Source organism: Cebus imitator, unplaced genomic scaffold (genome assembly GCF_001604975.1).
Source record: "Cebus imitator isolate Cc_AM_T3 unplaced genomic scaffold, Cebus_imitator-1.0 Scaffold439, whole genome shotgun sequence".
Classification (NCBI taxonomy): Eukaryota; Metazoa; Chordata; class Mammalia; order Primates; family Cebidae; genus Cebus; species Cebus imitator.
Window position 1 is genome coordinate 1480839 of NW_016107754.1, and position 18757 is coordinate 1499595.

At 38.9% G+C, this 18757-nt stretch overlaps 1 protein-coding gene across 1 annotated transcript in view; it reads left to right on the forward strand.

The window, feature by feature from the left end:
• MYH15 (myosin heavy chain 15) overlaps positions 1–18757 on the forward strand; it is a 181044-nt gene that overhangs the window by 49800 nt on the left and 112487 nt on the right. Inside the window, exons 12-13 of the mRNA XM_037732018.1 lie at positions 2515–2618; positions 3825–3963. Of these exons, the coding sequence (XP_037587946.1) occupies positions 2515–2618; positions 3825–3963 (243 nt within the window). The remainder of the gene's footprint in view (positions 1–2514; positions 2619–3824; positions 3964–18757) is intronic.

Below are 18757 nucleotides of genomic sequence, written 5' to 3' on the forward strand. Positions count from 1 at the left end.
CTCCCTCCCTCCCTCCCTCCCTTCCTTCCTTTCTTCCCTCCTTCCTTCCTTCCTTCCTTTTTTCTTTTCTTAAGATGGGGCTTCACCATGATGGCCAGGCTGGTCTTGAACTCCTGACCTCAGGTGATCCACCCACCTTGGCCTCCCAAAGTGCTGGGATTACAGGCGTCAGCCACCGTGCCCGGCCAAGACCGCGTTTCTCCAAAAAATTGAAAAATGAGTTGAGCATGGTGGTATGCACCTGTAGTCTCAGCTACTAGGGAGGCTAAGGTGGGAGGATCACTTGAGCCTGGGAAATTGAGGCTTCAGTGAGCTGTGATCATGCCACTGCACATCAGCCTGGGTGACAGAGTAAGACCCCGTCTCAGAAAAACAACAGAAGAAGACAGAAAGAAAGAAAGAGAAAAAAAGAAACGAAAAGAAAGGAAGGAAAGAAAATCTTGTTACTTTTGTCCAGTATGGCAACATGGGTGGACCTGAAGGTCGTTAGGCTAAGTGAAATAAGGCAGGGACAGAAGGACAAATACTACACGATCTCACTCATGTAGAATCTAAAAAAGTTGAATAAATTCAGAAGAGCTATTGTACAACATAGTGATTATGGTTAATAACAATATATTATATACTTGAAATGGCTAACAGAGTAGATTTTAAATATTCTCACTCCCCCAAAAAAAGTATGTGAAGTGATGGATACATTACTTAGCTGGAATGAGCCGTTCCACAATGTGTACATATATCAAAAGATCATGCTGTACACCATAAATATATACAATTTTAAATTGTCAATTTAAAAAATAAAAATGATTTTAAAAACAAGTACTTTAAAAATTTTTAAAGGATATTTTAATTGAAATACGTATATTCACCTTCTGCTTGATTTAAGTTAGGCTACTTTCTATTTTTAAAGTTTTATAAAACAAATTTATTGAAGTACTAATCACCTAAATAAAGTACACTGCACATGTTTTAAGTATGTAACAGATAAATGTTAACATATATATGCATGTGTATGAAACCATCACCACAATCAAGATAATGCATGTATACTTTCTTTTTCTTTTTTTTTTGAGACGGAGCTTCACTCATGTTACCCAGGCTGGAGTGCAATGGCGCGATCTCGGCTCACCGCAACCTCCGCCTCCTGGGTTCAGGCAATTCTCCTGCCTCAGCCTCCTGAGTAGCTGGGATTACAGGCACGCACCACCATGCCCAGCTAATTTTTTGTATTTTTTTTTTTTAGTAGAGACGGGGTTTCACCATGTTGACCAGGATGGTCTCGATCTCTTGACCTCGTGATCCACCCGCCTCGGCCTCCCAAAGTGCTGGGATTACAGGCTTGAGCCACCGCGCCCGGCGCATGTATACTTTCAAAAGTGTCCTTGAATCTTTTATAATACCTCCACCCTGCCCCTTCTCACTCGTTGGAGACCTCCTCTGACAGCCTCATTCTCTAAGCAACCACTAATATGCTTCCTGTCACCATATATTAGTTTGCATTTCCTAGAATGTTTAAAGACAAAATCATAAAGTACATATTCTTCTTGTCAGACTTATTTCACCCAGCATAATTATTTTAAAATTCTTCCATTTCCAGCATGTATTCATAGTTCATTCCTTCATTTGCTGAATAACAATCCACTGTATGGATATACAACAGTTTGTTAACCCATTCAACTGCAGATGGACATTTGACTTGTTTTCTGACAAAGTTACTATGAACATTTATGTAGCCCAATTTCTTCATTTCTGAAATATGGGGTTCAAGATAACCAATTTTCACTTCATTGAGAAATAAATAGAAAAATAAGATCAGCTCAAAAAAACTTCATGGAGAGCAAGTGTTGAGCAGTGAGAGGTTAATGTAATTCTGCCAAGTCAGTTGATGATGTGCGGCTGACAGCCTGCCTCTGCTTCAGCCTGCATTATGTTTCCTGACTAAGTGAATCATGTCAGGACTCTTAGACATATCAGGGTGCCGCACTGAACACAGCAGCTGATTTATGGATCCCTTGAAAGACAGACTCAGCTCCCTAATAGCGAGGATGTGATGTGACAGGGTTGCCCTGCTAATGATCCCTGAGCGCTGACCCCAGCGTCTGGCTGCTTCCTAGCTTTTGAAGCTCAGGTCTGTTCTACTTGTAATTTTACAAAATACTTTTGTCCTCCAGCCCTTAGTCATAAATCTAGGCCAAATTCCTGTTTTCAAAGTTTTGTCAACACACATTATCTGGTTTTGCTTTTATTTTTTTGCACCCATTGAAACTGCTGCAATTGAATCTGCTTTTGGATTTTGCCAGCCTGTCGTCTCTTGGGAGGCATTAATACATGACTGACAAGTTAATAGAGGGCAAACATTGACTGTAGACGTTTGGGTCTAAAATATAGATTTTATTTTGGTTTGTTTACAAGTAGGATATAACCTGTAAGAGTAAACTGTGAATATTGCTCAATTATTTTCTAAGGCCTTGCGGTTTTCTTTAAGTTGCTTAATGAATGGTTTTCCCGCTATAGACATGCTCCTGGTGTCTGCAGATCCCTCAGACTTTCACTTTTGCTCCTGTGGAGTAGTTGCTGTGGAGAGCTTGGATGATGCTGAAGAATTGCTGGCCACAGAAGTAAGGCTTGTTAATTGTCAAAGCAAAATCTGGTAATGGCAGTGAGAAATGAAAGACAGCATTTTACAGTTCTGTTCTTCCGGGATCCGGAGAAATGGCCTTGCTTTCGCTAGGGGTGTAGGGCTCCTTCTGTCCAAAGTTTGCTTACTTATGAGAAAACTCCACATTGCCACTATAGTAACTTGGAAGTTATAAAAAAGTAGAAAGATATTTCAACTCAATGGCAAACATCTCTTTCATTTTTATGTATCTCTTTATAGTCTTTATTCTGTTTGTATCTATTTGCAGCTGCTTTTGTATGGTCATGTTAGTGTTTTTGTTTTCTTACCAAAGACTGCAATTATGCTGCATATACATTTGGCATATAGAATTTGCTTTCTCAGTTTAATCGTTTAAGCATTTCAAGTATCATTAGGAACTCTTTGTAAACATTTAAGTGGAAACTCAGGACTCCATAGGTCTTCCTGTTTATTGAGCTATTATCCTAGTGTCAGATTCAAGTTTTTTGGTTTGTTTGTTTTTTCACCCCCAACTCAGGTGAATATCTTTGTAGCTAAACACTTTTTCTGTATACTAGATTCCCCTTATGCTAAATTCCTAGATGTGAAAATACTAAGGATTATGAATTTTTTATAGTCTCTTGGTACACATCCTAAATTAACCACAGAAAGATTGTACCAACTTTTTCCCTCCTGGAGAGTATGCGAATGCACATCTTGTGCGGCAGATTCTTAGGCTGCAGTTTTATGGGAAGGTGGCTTTTCTTAAGCATTTCCTTTCACCAGTCTTTGAAATGTGTCTGCTCTGGAATAAAGTCAGGAGAACATGTGGGAGGACCACAGAAATAAGCAACCCAGCAGATATGGTGCTTTCTGCCATAACCACGAAACGCAAAATAATTGACCTCATATAGCCAGTAAGTGATCTGTTGGGGGAAGGAACAAGAGAGGGGCAGGGCATGGAAGGAAAGTTATAAAACTACTGGGAACTAACAAGCCTAGTCTTGTGCCTTCCTAATTCTCTTTTAAAGGAATGAGCAGACTGTGGGTGACCAAGTGCCAACAGGGCTGATTTGCATTGCTTTGAACAAAGCTGTCTGTCTCATTCCCTTCAGCCCACAGCCTGAGGTGTAACACAGTGGGGGTGAGGTGCACACTGCAGCCATTAGGCAAATGAAGACAGGGCCATCTGTTTCTCTTTTTACAGCAAGCCATGGACATCTTGGGTTTTCTTCCTGATGAGAAGTATGGATGCTATAAACTCACTGGGGCCATCATGCACTTTGGAAACATGAAATTTAAACAGAAACCTGGAGAAGAGCAACTGGAAGCAGATGGCACAGAAAGTAAGAATTACTTTGAAGACATGGCATATACTTCAAATCCCTGGCCCCAGGCCTGCTCCCCTTTTCCTTGCGGTTAACCTCACCTCTTACTTGAAATTAATCAATAGTGTCTCCCTTGATTGCTATTCTTCAAAAATGGTTCTGTCAACTACTTCTATCACAGAATAAGAAGCACTCCTAGATAATTATTGATGATAGAGTCAATTTGCTAAACTTGGGTGAAAGATAATTGATTAAGACATAGTCTGTCATTAGCACATAGATTATTGAGAAAAATGAGAGAAAGGAGCAAATTATGGCTGGACATTGTGGCTCATATTTGTAATCCCAGCACTTTGGGAGGCCAAGGCAGATGGATCACTTGAGGCCAGGAGTTCAAGACCAGCCTGGCCAATATAGCAAAACCCTGTCTCTACTAAAAATACAAAAAATTAGCCAGGTGTGGTGGTGCACACCTATAATCCCATCTACTCAGGAGGCTGGGCTGTGAGAATCGCTGGAACCAGGGAGGCGAGGGTTGCAGTGAGCCTAGATCGCATCACTGCACTCCAGCCTTGGTGACAGAGTGAGATTCAATCTCTAAAAAAATAAATAAAAATTAAAAAAAATAAGCAAATTATGATAAAACGTATTAAGTTACATAACCGAAATGTGAACTAAGGCCCTTGGAATTTCAGCAGTAAGTAACTAACTCACAGGGGTGAGATCAGGAGGCTTTATTTCTCCTTTTTTTTCCTTCACATGTAACAAATCTATATTGTTATCTGCTTACCAGAAAGATTTGAGGCACCTTTCAATGAATGATCTGTCTAGAATGATCATTAAAAGAAATCCCCATAATTATGAAAAGAAGAAAGCAGTTATTACATTTAATATTAAAATTCCTTACAACTGAAGCAAAAACACATTCATTCAATTCTTTCAACAAATAATTTTAATTTTATATTTTAATGTGTAAAATATACATAACATACAATTTACAATTTTGCCATGTTTATGTGTACAGCTCAGTGACATGAAGAACATTCACATTGTTGTGTAATTAGCAATGTTATCCATTGCCAGAACTTTTTCATCATGTCAACCTGAATAAGCTATGTACTCATTAAACCAAAACTCCCCATTATCCCTTTCCTGTACTCCTGGTAACCACTATTTTACTTTCTGACTCTAGGTACCTTATGTAAGTATAATTATATAATATTCGACTTTTTGTAACTGGCTTATTTGACTTAGCAGAAGGTCTTCAAGGTTCATCAATGCTGTATCAGAATTTCATTCCTTTTTAAGGCTAAATAATATTCCAGTGTATGCATATAACATGCTTATATTTTCATCAATCTATGGACATTTGATTGATTCTACTCTTTGGCTATCGTGAGTAATGGTGCTATGAATGTTGGTAAATTAATATCTGTTTGAGTCTCTGCTTTCAATTCATTTGTGTATATACCTAGAAGTGGAATTGCTAGAATGAATGGTAATTCTATTTTTTAGGAACCATCATATTGTTCCACAGTGGCTGTACCTCTTTATATTTTCACCAGCAATACACAAAGTTTCCAATGTCTTCATATCTATGACAACATTTGTTGTTTTCCGTTTCGATTTTTTTTTATTATTATCCATTAAGTTCTAGGGTACATGGGCAGATCATGCAGGTTCGTTACATAGGTAAACACATGCCATGGTGGTTTGCTTCATCCATCACCTTGTCATCTACATTAGGTATTTCTCCTAATGCTATCTCCCCCTGGCCTCCCACCCCTCTGTTTTCCCTCTCCTAGCCCCCACCCCCCAACAGACCCCAGTGTATGATGGTCATCTCCCTGTGTCCATGTGTTCTCATTGTTCAACACCCACTTATGAATGAGAATATGTGGTGTTTGGTTTTCTGTTCTTGTGTCAGTTGGCTGAGAATGATGGTTTCCAGCTTCATCCATGTCCCTGCAAAGGACATGAACGCATCCTTTTTTTATGGCTGCATAGTATTCCATGGTGTGTATGTGCCACGTTTTCTTTATCCAGTCTATCATTGATTGGCATTTGGTTCCAAGTATTTGCTATTTTTAAAAAATTATTTATTATACTTTAAGTTCTGGGGTACATGTGCAGATCGTGCAGGTTTGTTACATAGGTATACACGTGCCATGGTGGTGGTTTGCTGCATCCATTGCCCCATCATCTACATTAGTATTTCTCCTAATGCTATCCCTCCCCAATCCCCCCACCCCATGCTATTCCTCCCCTAGTCTCCCACCCCCCAGACCCCAGTGTGTGTTGTTCCCCTCCCTGTGTCTGTGTGTTCTCATTGTTCAATACCCACTTATGAGTGAGAACATGAGGTATTTGGTTTTCTGTTCTTGTGTCAGTTTGCTGAGAATGATGGTTTCCAGTTTCACCTATGTCCCTGCAAATAACATGAACTCATTCTTTTTTTTTTTTTTTTTTTTTTTGAGACAGAGTTTTGCTCTTGTTACCCAGGCTGGAGTGCAATGGCGCGATCTCGGCTCACCGCAACCTCTGCCTCCTGGGTTCAAGCAATTCTCCTGCCTCAGCCTCCTGAGTAGCTGGGATTACAGGCACGCACCACCATGCCCAGCTGATTTTTTGTAGTTTTTTAGTAGAGACGGTGTTTCACCATGTTGACCAGGATGGTCTCGATCTCTTGACCTTGTGATCCACCCGCCTCGACCTCCCAAAGTGCTGGGATTACAGGCGTGAGCCACCGCGCCTGGCCGAACTCATTCTTTTTTATGGCTGCATAGTATTCCATAGTGCATATGTGCCACATTTTCTTTATCCAGTCTATCATTGATGGGTATTTGGGTTGGTTCCAAGCTATTGTGAACAGCACTGCAATAAACATACGTGTGCATATGTCTTTATAATATAACGATTTATAATCCTTTAGGTATATACCCAGTAATGGGATTTCTGGGTCAGGTGGTATTTCTATTTCTAGATCCTTGAGGAGTCACCACAATGTCTTCCACAATGGTTGAACTAATTTACACTCCTACCAATGGTGTAAAAGTGTTCCTATTTCTCCACATCCTCTCCAGCAACTGTTGTCTCCTGATTTTTCAATGATCACATTCTAACTGGTGTGAGATGGTATTTCAATGTGGTTTTGATATGCATTTCTCTAATGACCAGTGTTGATGAGCCTTTTTTCATATGTTTGTTGGCTGCATAAATGTCTTCTTTTGTGAAGTGTCTGTTTATATCCTTCATCCAATTTTTGATGGAGTTGTTTTTTTCTTGTATATTTGTTTAAGTTCCTTGTAAATTCTGGTTATTAGCCCTTTGTCAGATGAGTAGATTGCAAAAAATTTTCCCTGTGTGTTGGTTGCCAGTTCTCTCTAATGGTGGTTTCTTTTGCAGTGCAGAAGTTCTTTAATTAGATCCATTTGTCAATTTTGGCTTTCGTTGCCATTACTTTTGGTTTTTTAGTCATGAAATCTTTGCCCACGCTTATGTCCCAAATGGTATTGCCTAGGTTTCTTCTAGCGTTTTTATAGTGTTAGATCTTACATTTAAATCTTTCATCAATCTTGAATTAATTTTTGTATAATGTGTAAGGAAGGGATCCAGTTTCAGCTTTCTGCTTATGGCTAGCCAGTTTTCCCAACGCCATTTGTTAAATAGGGAATCCTTTTCCCATTGCTTGTTTTTGTCAGGTTTGTCAAAGATCAGATGGTTGTAGATGTGTGGCATTATTTATGAGGCCTCTGTTCTGTTCCAGTGGTCTATATATCTCTGTTTTGGTACCAGTACCATGCTGTTTTGATTATGGTAGCTTTGTAGTATATCATAGTTTGAAGTAAGGTAGTGTGATGCCACCAGTTTTTTGTTTTTTTTTTTTTGCTTTGTATTGTCTTTGCTATGCTGCCTGTTTTTTGGTTCCATATGAAATTTAAGGTGTATTTTTTCCAGTTCTGTGAAGAAAGTCAATAGTAGCTTGATGGGGATAGCATTGATTACTTTGGGCAGTATGGCCATTTTCAAGATACTGATTCTTCCTAACCATGAGCATGGAATATTTTTCTATCTGTTTGTGTCCTCTCTTATTTCCTTGAGCAGTGGTTTGTAGTTCTCCTTGAAGAGGTCCTCCACATCCCTCGTTAGTTGTATTCCTAGGTATTTTATTCTATTTGTAGCAATTGTGAGTGGGAGTTCACTCATGATTTGGCTCTCTGTTTGTCTGTTATTGGTATATAGGAATACTTGTGATTTTTGCAGATTGATTTTGTATTCTGAGACTTTGCTGAAGTTGCTTATTAGCTTAAGGAGATTTTGGGTTGAGACAATGGGGTCTTCTAAATATACAACCATATCATCTGCAAATAGAGACAATTTGACTTCCTCTTTTCCTAATTGAATACCCTTTATTTCTTTTTCTTGCCTGATTGCCCTGGCCAGAACTTCCAATACCATGTTGAATAGGAATGGTGAGAGAGGGTATCCTTGTCTTGTGCTGATTTTCAAAGGCAGTGCTTCCAGTTTTTGCTCATTTAGTGTGATATTTGTTGTGGGTTTGTCATAAATAGCTCTTATTATTTTGAGATATGTTCCATTGACACCTAGCTTATTGAGAGATTTTAGCATAAAGAGCTGCTGATTTTTTTCGAAGGCCTCCTCTGTATCTATTGAGATAATCATTTGGTTTTTGTCATTGGTTCTGTTTATGTGATGTATTATATTTATTGATTTGCGTATGTTGAACCAGCCTTGCATTCCAGGGATGAAGCCAACTTGATTGTGATTGATAAGCTTTTTGATATGCTGTTGAATTCAGTTTGCCAGTATTTTATTGAGGATTTTCATATTGATGTTCATCATGGATATTGGCCTGAAATTTTCTTTTTTTGTTGCATCTCTGCCAGGTTTTGGTATCAGGATGTTTTTGGTCTCATAAAATGAGTTAGGAAGGATTCCCTCTTTTTCTATTGTTTGGAATAGTTTCAAATGGTACCAGCTCCTCTTTGTACCTCTGGTAGAATTCGGCTGTGACCAATCTGGTTCTGGACTTGTTTTGGTTGGTAGGCTATTAATTGCTGCCTCAATTTCAGACACTGTTATTGGTATATTCAGGGATTTGACTTCTTCCTGGTTTACTCTTTGGAGGGTGTAAGTGTCCAGAAATTTATCTATTTCTTCTAGATTATCTGGTTTATTTGCATAGAGGTGTTTATACTATTCTCTGATGGTAGTTTGTATTTCTGTGGGATAGCTGGTGATATCCCCTTCCTCATTTTTTATTGCATGTATTTGATTCTTCTCTCTTTTCTTCTTTATTAGTCTGGCTAGCAGTGTATCTATTTTGTTGATCTTTTAAAAAAAACAGCTCCTGAATTCATTGATTTTTTGAAGGGTTTTTTTGTGTCTCTGTTTCCTTCAGTTCTGCTTTGATCTTAGGTATTTCTTGTTTTCTGCTACCTTTTGAATTTGTTTGTTCTTGCTCCTCTAGTTCTTTTAATCGTGACATGAGGATGTCAATTTTAGATCTTTCCTCCTTTCTCTTGTGGGCATTTGGTGCTATAAATTTCTGTCTACTCACTGCTTTAAATGTGTCCCAGATATTCTGGTACATTGTGTTTTCATTCTCATTAGTTTTGAAAAAATCTTTATTTCTGCCTTCATTTCATTATTTGTTCAGTAGTCACTCAGGAGCAGGTTATTCAGTTTCCATGTAGTTGTGCAGTTTTGAGTGAGTTTCTTAATCCTGAGTTCTAATTCGATCACACTGTGGTCTGAGAGACTATTTGTTATGATTTCCATTCTTTTGCATTCGCTGAGGAGTGTTTTACTTCTAATTATGTGGTCAATTTTAGAATAAGTGCAATGTGGTGCTGAGAAGAACATATATTCTGTGGAGTTGGGGTGGAGAGTTCTATAGATGACTATTAAGTCCACTTGGTCCAGATTTGAGTTCAAGTCCTGGATATCCTGTTAATTTTTTGTCTCATTGATCTGTCTAATAGTGACAGTGCAGTGTTACAGTTTCCCACTATTATTGTGTGGGAGCCTAAGTCTCTTTATAGATCTTGAAGAACTTGCTTTATGTATCTAGGTGCTCCTGTATTGGGTGCATATATATTTAGGATAGTTAGCTCTTCTTGTTGCATAGATCCCTTTACCATTATATAATGCCCTTCTTTGTCTCTTTTGATCTTTGTTGGTTTAAAGTCTCTTTTATTATAGGCTATGATTGCAACCCCTGCTTTGTTTTTGCTTTCCATTTGCTTGGCAAATATTCCTCCATCCCTTTATTTTGAGCCTGTGTGTGTCTTTGAACATGGCATGGGTCTCCTGAATACAGCACACCGATGGGTCTTGACTCTATCCAATTTCCCAGTCTGGGTCTTTTAAATTGGGACATTTAGCCTATTTATCTTTAAAGTTAATATTGTAATGTGTGAACTTTATCCTGACATTATGATACTAGCTGGTTGTTTTGCCCATTAGTTGATGCAGTTTCTTCATAGCATTGATGGTCTTTACAATTTGGTATGTTTTTGGAGTGGCTGGTACTGGTTGTTCCTTTCCATGCTTAGTGCTTCCTTCAGGAGCTCTTGTAAGGCAGGCCTGGTGGTGACAAAAATCTCTCAGCAGTTGCTTGTCCATAGAAGATCTTATTTCTCCTTCACTTATGAAGCTTAGTTTGGCTGTATATGAAATTCTGGTGTAAAAATTATTTTCTTTAAGGATATTGAATATCAGCCCCCATTCTCTTCTGGCTTGTAGGGTTTCTGCTGAGAGATCCGCTGTAAATCTGATGGGCTTCCCTTTGTGGGTAACCTGACCTTTCTCTCTGGCTGCCCTTAGCGTTTTTTCCTTTGTTTCAACCCTGGTGAATCTGATGATTATGTGTCTTGGGGTTGCTCTTCTTGAGGAGTATCTTTGTGGTATTCTCTGTATTTCCTGAATTTGAATGTTGGCCTGTCTTGCTAGGTTGAGGAAGTTCTCCTGGATAATGTTCTGAAGAGTGTTTTCCAACTTGGTTTTATTCTCCCTGTCACTTTCAGGTACACTGATGAAAGGTTGATTTGTTTTTTCACATAATCCCATATTTCTTGGAGGTTTTGTTCATTTCTTTTCACTCTTTTTTCTCTTATCTTATCTTCTCACTTTATTTTATTGATCTGATCTTCAATCTCTGATATTCTTTCTTCCACTTGATCATTTCGGCTATTGAAACTTGTATATGGTTCACAAAGTTCTCGTCCTGTGTTTTTCAGCTCCATCAGGTCATTTGTGTTCTTCTCTATGCTGGTTATTTTAGTTAGCATTTTGTTTAACCTTTTTTCAAGGTTCTTAGTTTCCTTGCATTGGGTTAGAACATGCTCCTTTAGCTCAGAGAAGTCTGTTATTACCCACCTTCTGAAGCCTGCTTCTGTCAATTTGTCAAACTCATTCTCCATCCAGTTTGTTCTTTTGCTGGTGAGGAGTTGTGATTCCTTGGAGGAGAAGATGTGTTCTGGTTTTTGGAATTTTCAGCCTTTTTGTGCTGGCTTCTTTCCATCTTTGTGGATTTATCTACCCTTGGTCTTTGAAGTTGTTGGCTTTTGGATGGGGTCTCTGAGTGGACGTCCTTTGTTAATGTTGAAACTATTTCCTTCTATTTGTTAGTTTTCCTTCTAACAGTCAGGCCCCTCTGCTGCAGGTCTGCTGGAGTTTGCTAGAGGTCCACTCCAGATCCTGCTTGCCTAGGAATCACCAGCAGGGGCTGCAGAACAGCAAAGATTGCTGCCTGTTCCTTCCTCTGGTAGCTTCATCCCAGAAGGGTACCTGCCAGATGCCAGCCAGAGCTTTCCTGTATGAGGTGTCTGTTGGCCTCTGCTGGGAGGTATCTCCCAGTTAGGATACATGGGGGTCAGGGAGCCACTGAGGAGGCAGTCTGTTCCTTATCAGAGCTTCAGTGCTGTGCTGGGAAATTTGCTGCTCTCTTCAGAGCTGCCAGGCAGGGATGTTTAAGTCTGCTGAAGCTTTACCCACAACTGCCCCTTGTCCCAGGTGCTCTGTCCCAGGAAGGTGGGGGCTTTATTTATAATTCCCTGACAGGCTGCTGCCTTTTTTCAGAGATGCCCTGCCCAGTGAAGAGGGAGTCTAGTGACACAGTCTGCCTGCAGAGGCCTTGTTGAGCTCCTGTGAGCTCCACCCAGTTGCTGTGTAAACTTCCCAGTGACTTTGTTTACACAGGTGAGATTAAAATCACCTAATCGAGTCTCAGCAATGGTGGATGCCCCTCCCTTCACCAAGCTCAAAAGTCCCAGTTTGAGCTCAGACTGCTGTGGTGGCTGTGAGAATTTCAAGCCAGTGGATCTTAGCTTGCTGGTCTTCTTGGGGGTGGGACCTGCTAAGCCAAATCACTTGGCTCCCTAGCTTCAGCCCCCTTTTTTAGGGGAATGAACAGTTCTGTCTCACTGGCATTCCAGGCGCCACTCAGTTGGAAATGCAGAGATCACCTACCTTCTGTGTCCCTCTTGCTGGGGGCTGCGCGCTGAGCTGTTTCTATTTGGCCATCTTGCCAGCAATCCCCGAGATGTTTCTTGGTGTTGTTTTTTATAATGGCCATCTTTATGGGTATGAAGTAGTATCTCTTTGTGGTTTTAATTTGCATTTCCCTAATGGTTGGTGATGTTGAACATCTTTTTATGTGCTTATTGGCCATTTGTATATCTTTTGAGGAATGTGTATTTAAGTCCTTTGCCCATTTAAAAAGATGGGTTTTTTGTTTTTTAAATTGGGTTATTTGTTTTTTTGTTGCTTGACATATATATATATATATATATATATATATATATATATATATAAAATTTATTTTTTTTGGAGACAGAGTCTTGCTCTGTGGCTTAGGCTGGAGTACAAGGGGCAATCTTGGGTCACTGCAACCTCCACTTCCCAAGTTCAGTGATTCTTGTGCCTCAGCCTCATAAGTAGCTGGGATTATAGGTGCACCACTATGCTGAGCTAATTTTCACATTTTTAGTAGAGATGGGGTTTCACCTATTGGCCAGGCTGGTCTCAAACTTCTGATCTTAAGTGATCCATCCACCTTGGCCTCCCAAAGTTCTGGGATTACAGGCGTGAACCACCATGCCCGGCCTGTTGTGCAACAAATTATTTTTGAGACTACCCTGTGCCAGCGACTATTTTTGATGCTAGGGATACATCTGTGAGCAAGATATTGTCCCTGTCTTGACTAGTGTGGGAGTTAGACAATAAATACACAACTATATAACAAGTTCCATACAAAAAGAAAGTAAAACAGAGTTAAAAAATAAAGAATAATAGGATACAGGAGTTGTTGTAGGTAGGATGGTCAGAAATTCCCTCAGAGAAGACACAGCACAGATGTAAATGAAGGGAGGGAATGTGAAATGAAGAACTTATAAACATCTTATATAGTAACATATTCATACATGCTTTTATGACATCTAATTTTACTTTTGCCATCCTGTTTGCTTTATCCATGCTTTAAAATAAAGGTTGATCTTAAAGAATTATTTTTATTACAAAAACAAGGCATACTTATTAAGAAATCTGAAAACACAGATGAGCAAATAAAATACGTAATCTCATTAGTTCTCCTTTTTTACTCTTTCTCACATTCTTTGATGGAGCTTCCACATCTTCCCTACTGCTAACTGCTCTAGGGCTGCTCTGGGCACAACTCTTGAATCTTTTCTCTTCCCTTTCTATACAAATTTCTTTGGTGACCATCTCAAACTCAACATGAATATAACTGAACTCTTCATCCCACCCTGCCTTTACTACCAACTCTTCATTACTTGGTCTTCTTCATAAATGCCAACTCGGTTCTCCCAGTTGCCCTGACTCAAATCTCAGAATCATTCTGGACTCCTCTCTTTTTCATTGTCTCTACCTTTCAAATACATCCAAAAGCTCATGACTTATCGCCATGGCCATGTCCACCGCCACCACCTAACCTGAGCCAACATTTCTACCAGGTTATTGCCACAGCCTCCTTCCTCATCTCCCTGCCTGCACCCTTGCTATGATGGGTAGATGGATAGCTCTGCGCCCAGAAGCTGGAGTCAGTCCTTTCACAGTGTCAGTCAGCCCTTGTCCTGCCATGTCCTGCCTCTGCTCTAAACTCAACAATGGCTCCCCTACTCCAAATAAAACCCCACATCCCTGTCACAGCTTCCTTAACCTTTACGATATTAGGTTGGTGCAAACGTAATTGCAGTTTTTGTCATTACTTTTAATGTCAGAAACCACAATTACGTTTGCACCAACTAATACTTCTCTCTCTCTCTCTAATCCCTACCGTTGGTAGTGAAATCTGCCGTTTTCTCTTCTCTGATTCCCCTCCATGGATATGTCCTGGCTCTTGGTTGTTTTTGAAACATGTAAGTCCTCCTCTTGCAGGACTGTTTTCATTAGCTCCTCCTTCTTCCTGGAACTTTTCGCCTGTCCTCATGCCTTACTCCCTCGCTTATTAAAGTAACTTCTCAGATGTTACCTTATTAAATAGTAAAGCCTTCTTTAGCTACCTCCACCACTATCCCCCTACCCTAAATATTTTTCTTCATGTTATTTATACTGCTAGCTTTTACTGAGCGTCCTAGCCTCCAACCCTCAATCTCCATCAGATGTACGCTTTGTAAGAGCGGGGACCTAATATGGTGTGTTCATTGCTATATGTCCAGGTTATAAAATGTGCCTGGCCCATAGTATCAGATAATTATTTGTTATGTGAATCCTACCTACTCAGGGACGATCACTGTGAATACCAAAGGATGTATTTTTAATGGAATTTTCTAGTTGAATATGGACATATAACCTTTTAAAATCAAAATACATGATCATATACATGTTGTTTTATACTAGCTTTTTAACCAAATTGTATGTATCTTTTGTCTTTTCTGTAATATCTTTTTAGATGGCTACAACGTATTCCATGGTATGAATGTACCGTAATTAACTTAAGCATCTTACTGGATACTGAGCTTTTTTCAGTATGCTTCTACCTCTAGCTCATTTTAAAAATGGAGGTGTTGAATTTTTCTTTAATTCTAAGGGTTTTTAATATATTAAGCTTTGGGAAATTTCTCCCAGTTAAATATTTAGAAAGGAATTGAAGGAGCTGGACAGATGGCGAAGAAGTTTGAAGGAGGAAGGGCACCCAAACCCAAAGGGGCATCTTAGCTTTTGCCTCTTTCTTGAGTTCCAACTCCACATTACCAACCCTCACCTGTATATTTTTTAGTATCCTAAACTCTGTATGGCTAAAAGTCCATCATCTTCTTTCCCCAGTGATGTCTTCCTGTTGGCATTTCTATTCATATTTACAGTATTGTTCTTTTCTCTACTTCTCAGACTGGAAACATCCTAGTCATGTTTCTCAGTCTCTCTTTTCCCCTTCCTCATTACCAGTTTGGAGCTTCAGCATCTCACACTTTGGCATTCTGCAATGAGTTCACTCTCTGTACTTTTAAACTCTTCCTACTCTTGTCTGTCTTGCACATTTCCAAAATTAAGCATTCGAAAGCATGACTCTCATTATGCCATTTCTCTGCTTACAGCTCCTTTAGCATCTCCCCATTCTTTAATAAATTATAGGGGCATTAGATGTCTTTTGCAACCAGAAATCACCCACTTTTCTGTTTATCACTCACTCCCTGGCATCGTAGTCCAATCCATCTGGGTTATAACCTCTTCTCTGACCATAGCTTGTATTCTTCAATGCCTGTGGCTTCAAGTCTTGTTGTTCATTGTGATGGAAACTCTTGTGCTCCCATATTTGCTTACAAAAACTCTTGTGATCCTTCAAGGCTCAGATTGAATGTTGTTTCTTTTTTAATCCTTCCCCAGTCCTGCAGTGCAGAAGTCCCTACTTCACATTTTTGTGATACTCGATTCTGTGTCTCTTATGCAGTTGTTTTACTGACATACTGTTTTTTTCCTGTATTTTGTTTACTCCAGAGATTATAATTTCTTGATGCCAGGGATTTTTGCCTTGTTTGTTTATCATCTTATTACATTATCTAGCATCAGGGCTTACATATAGCAAATGCCCAGTAAACATTGTTTAATTAATGAAATATGAACAGCTCAAAAATTGTATTATAACCTTCCATAAAAGAGATTAATATCATTATCATAACCCCTGTAGACTTACAAAACTGGGTTTTGTTTCATTCTTTTATATCTGGTTATTTGCAGATGGGACTGAACTGGGATAGAATTTTAAATTTGGAAAAGATTGCTTTTTGGATTTCTCTACCTTTTTACCTATTTTCAGGTGAAGTCATACCTTGTTCTTTCCATCTTCCTGATTTCAAAATGAACTTACCAAATCTGGCTACTATTCTCTAGACAGTAGTTTGCAAACTTGACTGCTCACCAGAATCACTGGGGAACTTTTACAGTCCTGAAAGTAGGTCTTACCGAAGCCAGATAAGCCAGATTTCTGTGGGTGAATTTTAGGCATCAGTATTTGTTTTTACAACTTGCTAGGGACCTCAGTGTGCAGTCAAAGTTGTGAATTGCCGCAATAATGACTTTGTTCTCGAAATTTTATGTGTATCAGAATCACCTGGGTAACATGATAAAACTAGAGAGGCCCAGCCCTAACCTGCTTCAGGGAGCCTGTTGTTTAATCTTTGATTAGCTCTCCGCTATCCCAAAACACACTGATGCTTGAGAACCACCGCTCTAGCTAAATGTTACCTCTCCCAGGTAAGATCATGCAGCCTAATTAAGATCCATGGGTTCATTCACAAGGTCCTGAAGGAACTCATGCTTATTGGTGGGAATTTCATAAAGCCTATTTGGGAATATGATTAAATATATTTATACACATTGCTGTCTTTACAATAGTAGCTCCTGAATGTCAGTCAGATGGGCATTTATTCATAGATTTACGTTATTGTCATCTTGGTTGTAAGCTGTAAATGTTTAGCGCAAATAAAGTAATTTACTTTTTGGAACATGATGACCTCTCTTGTTTCCTCTGCCCTGGCCCAAAACACAAACTAAACAGAGAGCATATGTGATGCATAATGTAAATCTCTGGAGCAAATCCAGGGCATACTAGTCCAGTCTGTAGATACGCAACTATCTCTGGAGTAAGTGAAAAATAATCCTGTAATGTCAGATGCTATTTCTGTTAAGCTTAAGGTGGGATACTCCTGAGAGAATTTGAGTTTCTTTTGTTCATGGATAAAAATGGACTCAAAGGACTGTGCTTAACACTGGAAAAAGGATATATGTAGGCTCTTGGTGTGGGAAACTATACTTTGAGACCATTATTACCTGTATTAGCCCTCTGCATGCTTCCAAAGCTTAGAAAAAACAAATGTTTTTCTCTTTTTTTAAAAAAAACCTGGACAGATACTGGAAAATTATTTTACACATTGCTGGTTACTGTTCATCTCCACTTGGATTAACCAGGCACATTGTATTTCTTCCCATCTTTGAAATGTATTCACAATGGATTAAATACTCTATAAAGTCTCTTCTAGTTCCAAAAGTCTATGATCTGACATACCGGATTCTTAACTTGAAATTATCAAGCTTTTGCCTCCAGACCTGGTACTCTTAGCAGGCGCATCTCAGCATAGGATGGGCATGTCTGTTCTACCGTTGATTTTCATTATTTTTCCAAATAGGCTTTGTGTTTTGAAAGGTTCCACAGCAACCGAGTACTCAGGCTATTATCACTGCAAATAAACGAACTTAAAGTAGGTATGTAGCTTGCAGCAATGTATGTATAATATATATTGATTTTGGTTTATAAGCAAGTCAAACATTTCAAACATTTTAAGGCTCTGTAAACATTTTAAAGGCTGTGAAAAGGAAATTGATGTTGCTAATGCAGACGAGATAGAGCTCTCTAATTGTATTTTGTTTTTATTTTATTTTCTGTTTGTGATTATGGCCCAGGAAAAATTGCATTTTTTCTTTAGTGAATTAAAGAAAGGCTGCATTATCTTCTATTATAAGACATTATTCAACAGAAGGATGTCAGACATAGTAGCATATCTCCAAATTCATTTATAATAGAAAACGGAGGTTTCAGATGAGTGAAATATTTATTTTGTTTGATAACTGAAATAATATACAACTTGAAATATGTTTATAAATTTTTGCCTGTGCTATTATTTTGTGTCATTTTTCCGTCTGATAATACTTTTCCTTCTGCTGATGCTTGTTCTCCACTTCTTTAGGAAATGAAACAATTTTGTGAGGTGTAAGTATTATTGTTGGACAGCAGAGGGCACTACAGAGTAAACAGAGACTTTGCAGGGAAAGGGAGGGTGTTTTACAGATAACTGGCGAGTGTCCTGGCTTCTGTTGATTGGTGCTTGTCTATAATTATCAGATTACATGGCCCAAGTCTGTGTTTTGTGGAAAGAATCCACAAGTACATACAGAGAAGGAGAAAGACAAATAATAAAGATGGCATTTTCCATGTCCTTCAGACAAATTACATCTGAATTTTTAAAATAATCTATTTTTGATACTAGTCCTCTTTTAGAAGATTCACATACCATAATATTCACTCTTTTAAACTGTATAGTTATTGGGTTTTAGTATTTTCTCAAGGCTGTGCAATCACCACTATCTAATTTCAGAATAAGTTATCAAGAAAATAAACCTTTAAAATTTTTTTTTTTTTTTTTTAAATTGAAACAGAGTCTTGCCTTGTCACCAGAGCTGGAATGCAGTGGCATGATCTTGGCTCCCTGCAACTTCTACCTCCCAGGTTCAAGCAATTCTCCTGTCTCAGCCTCCCAAGTAGCTGGGACTAAAGGTG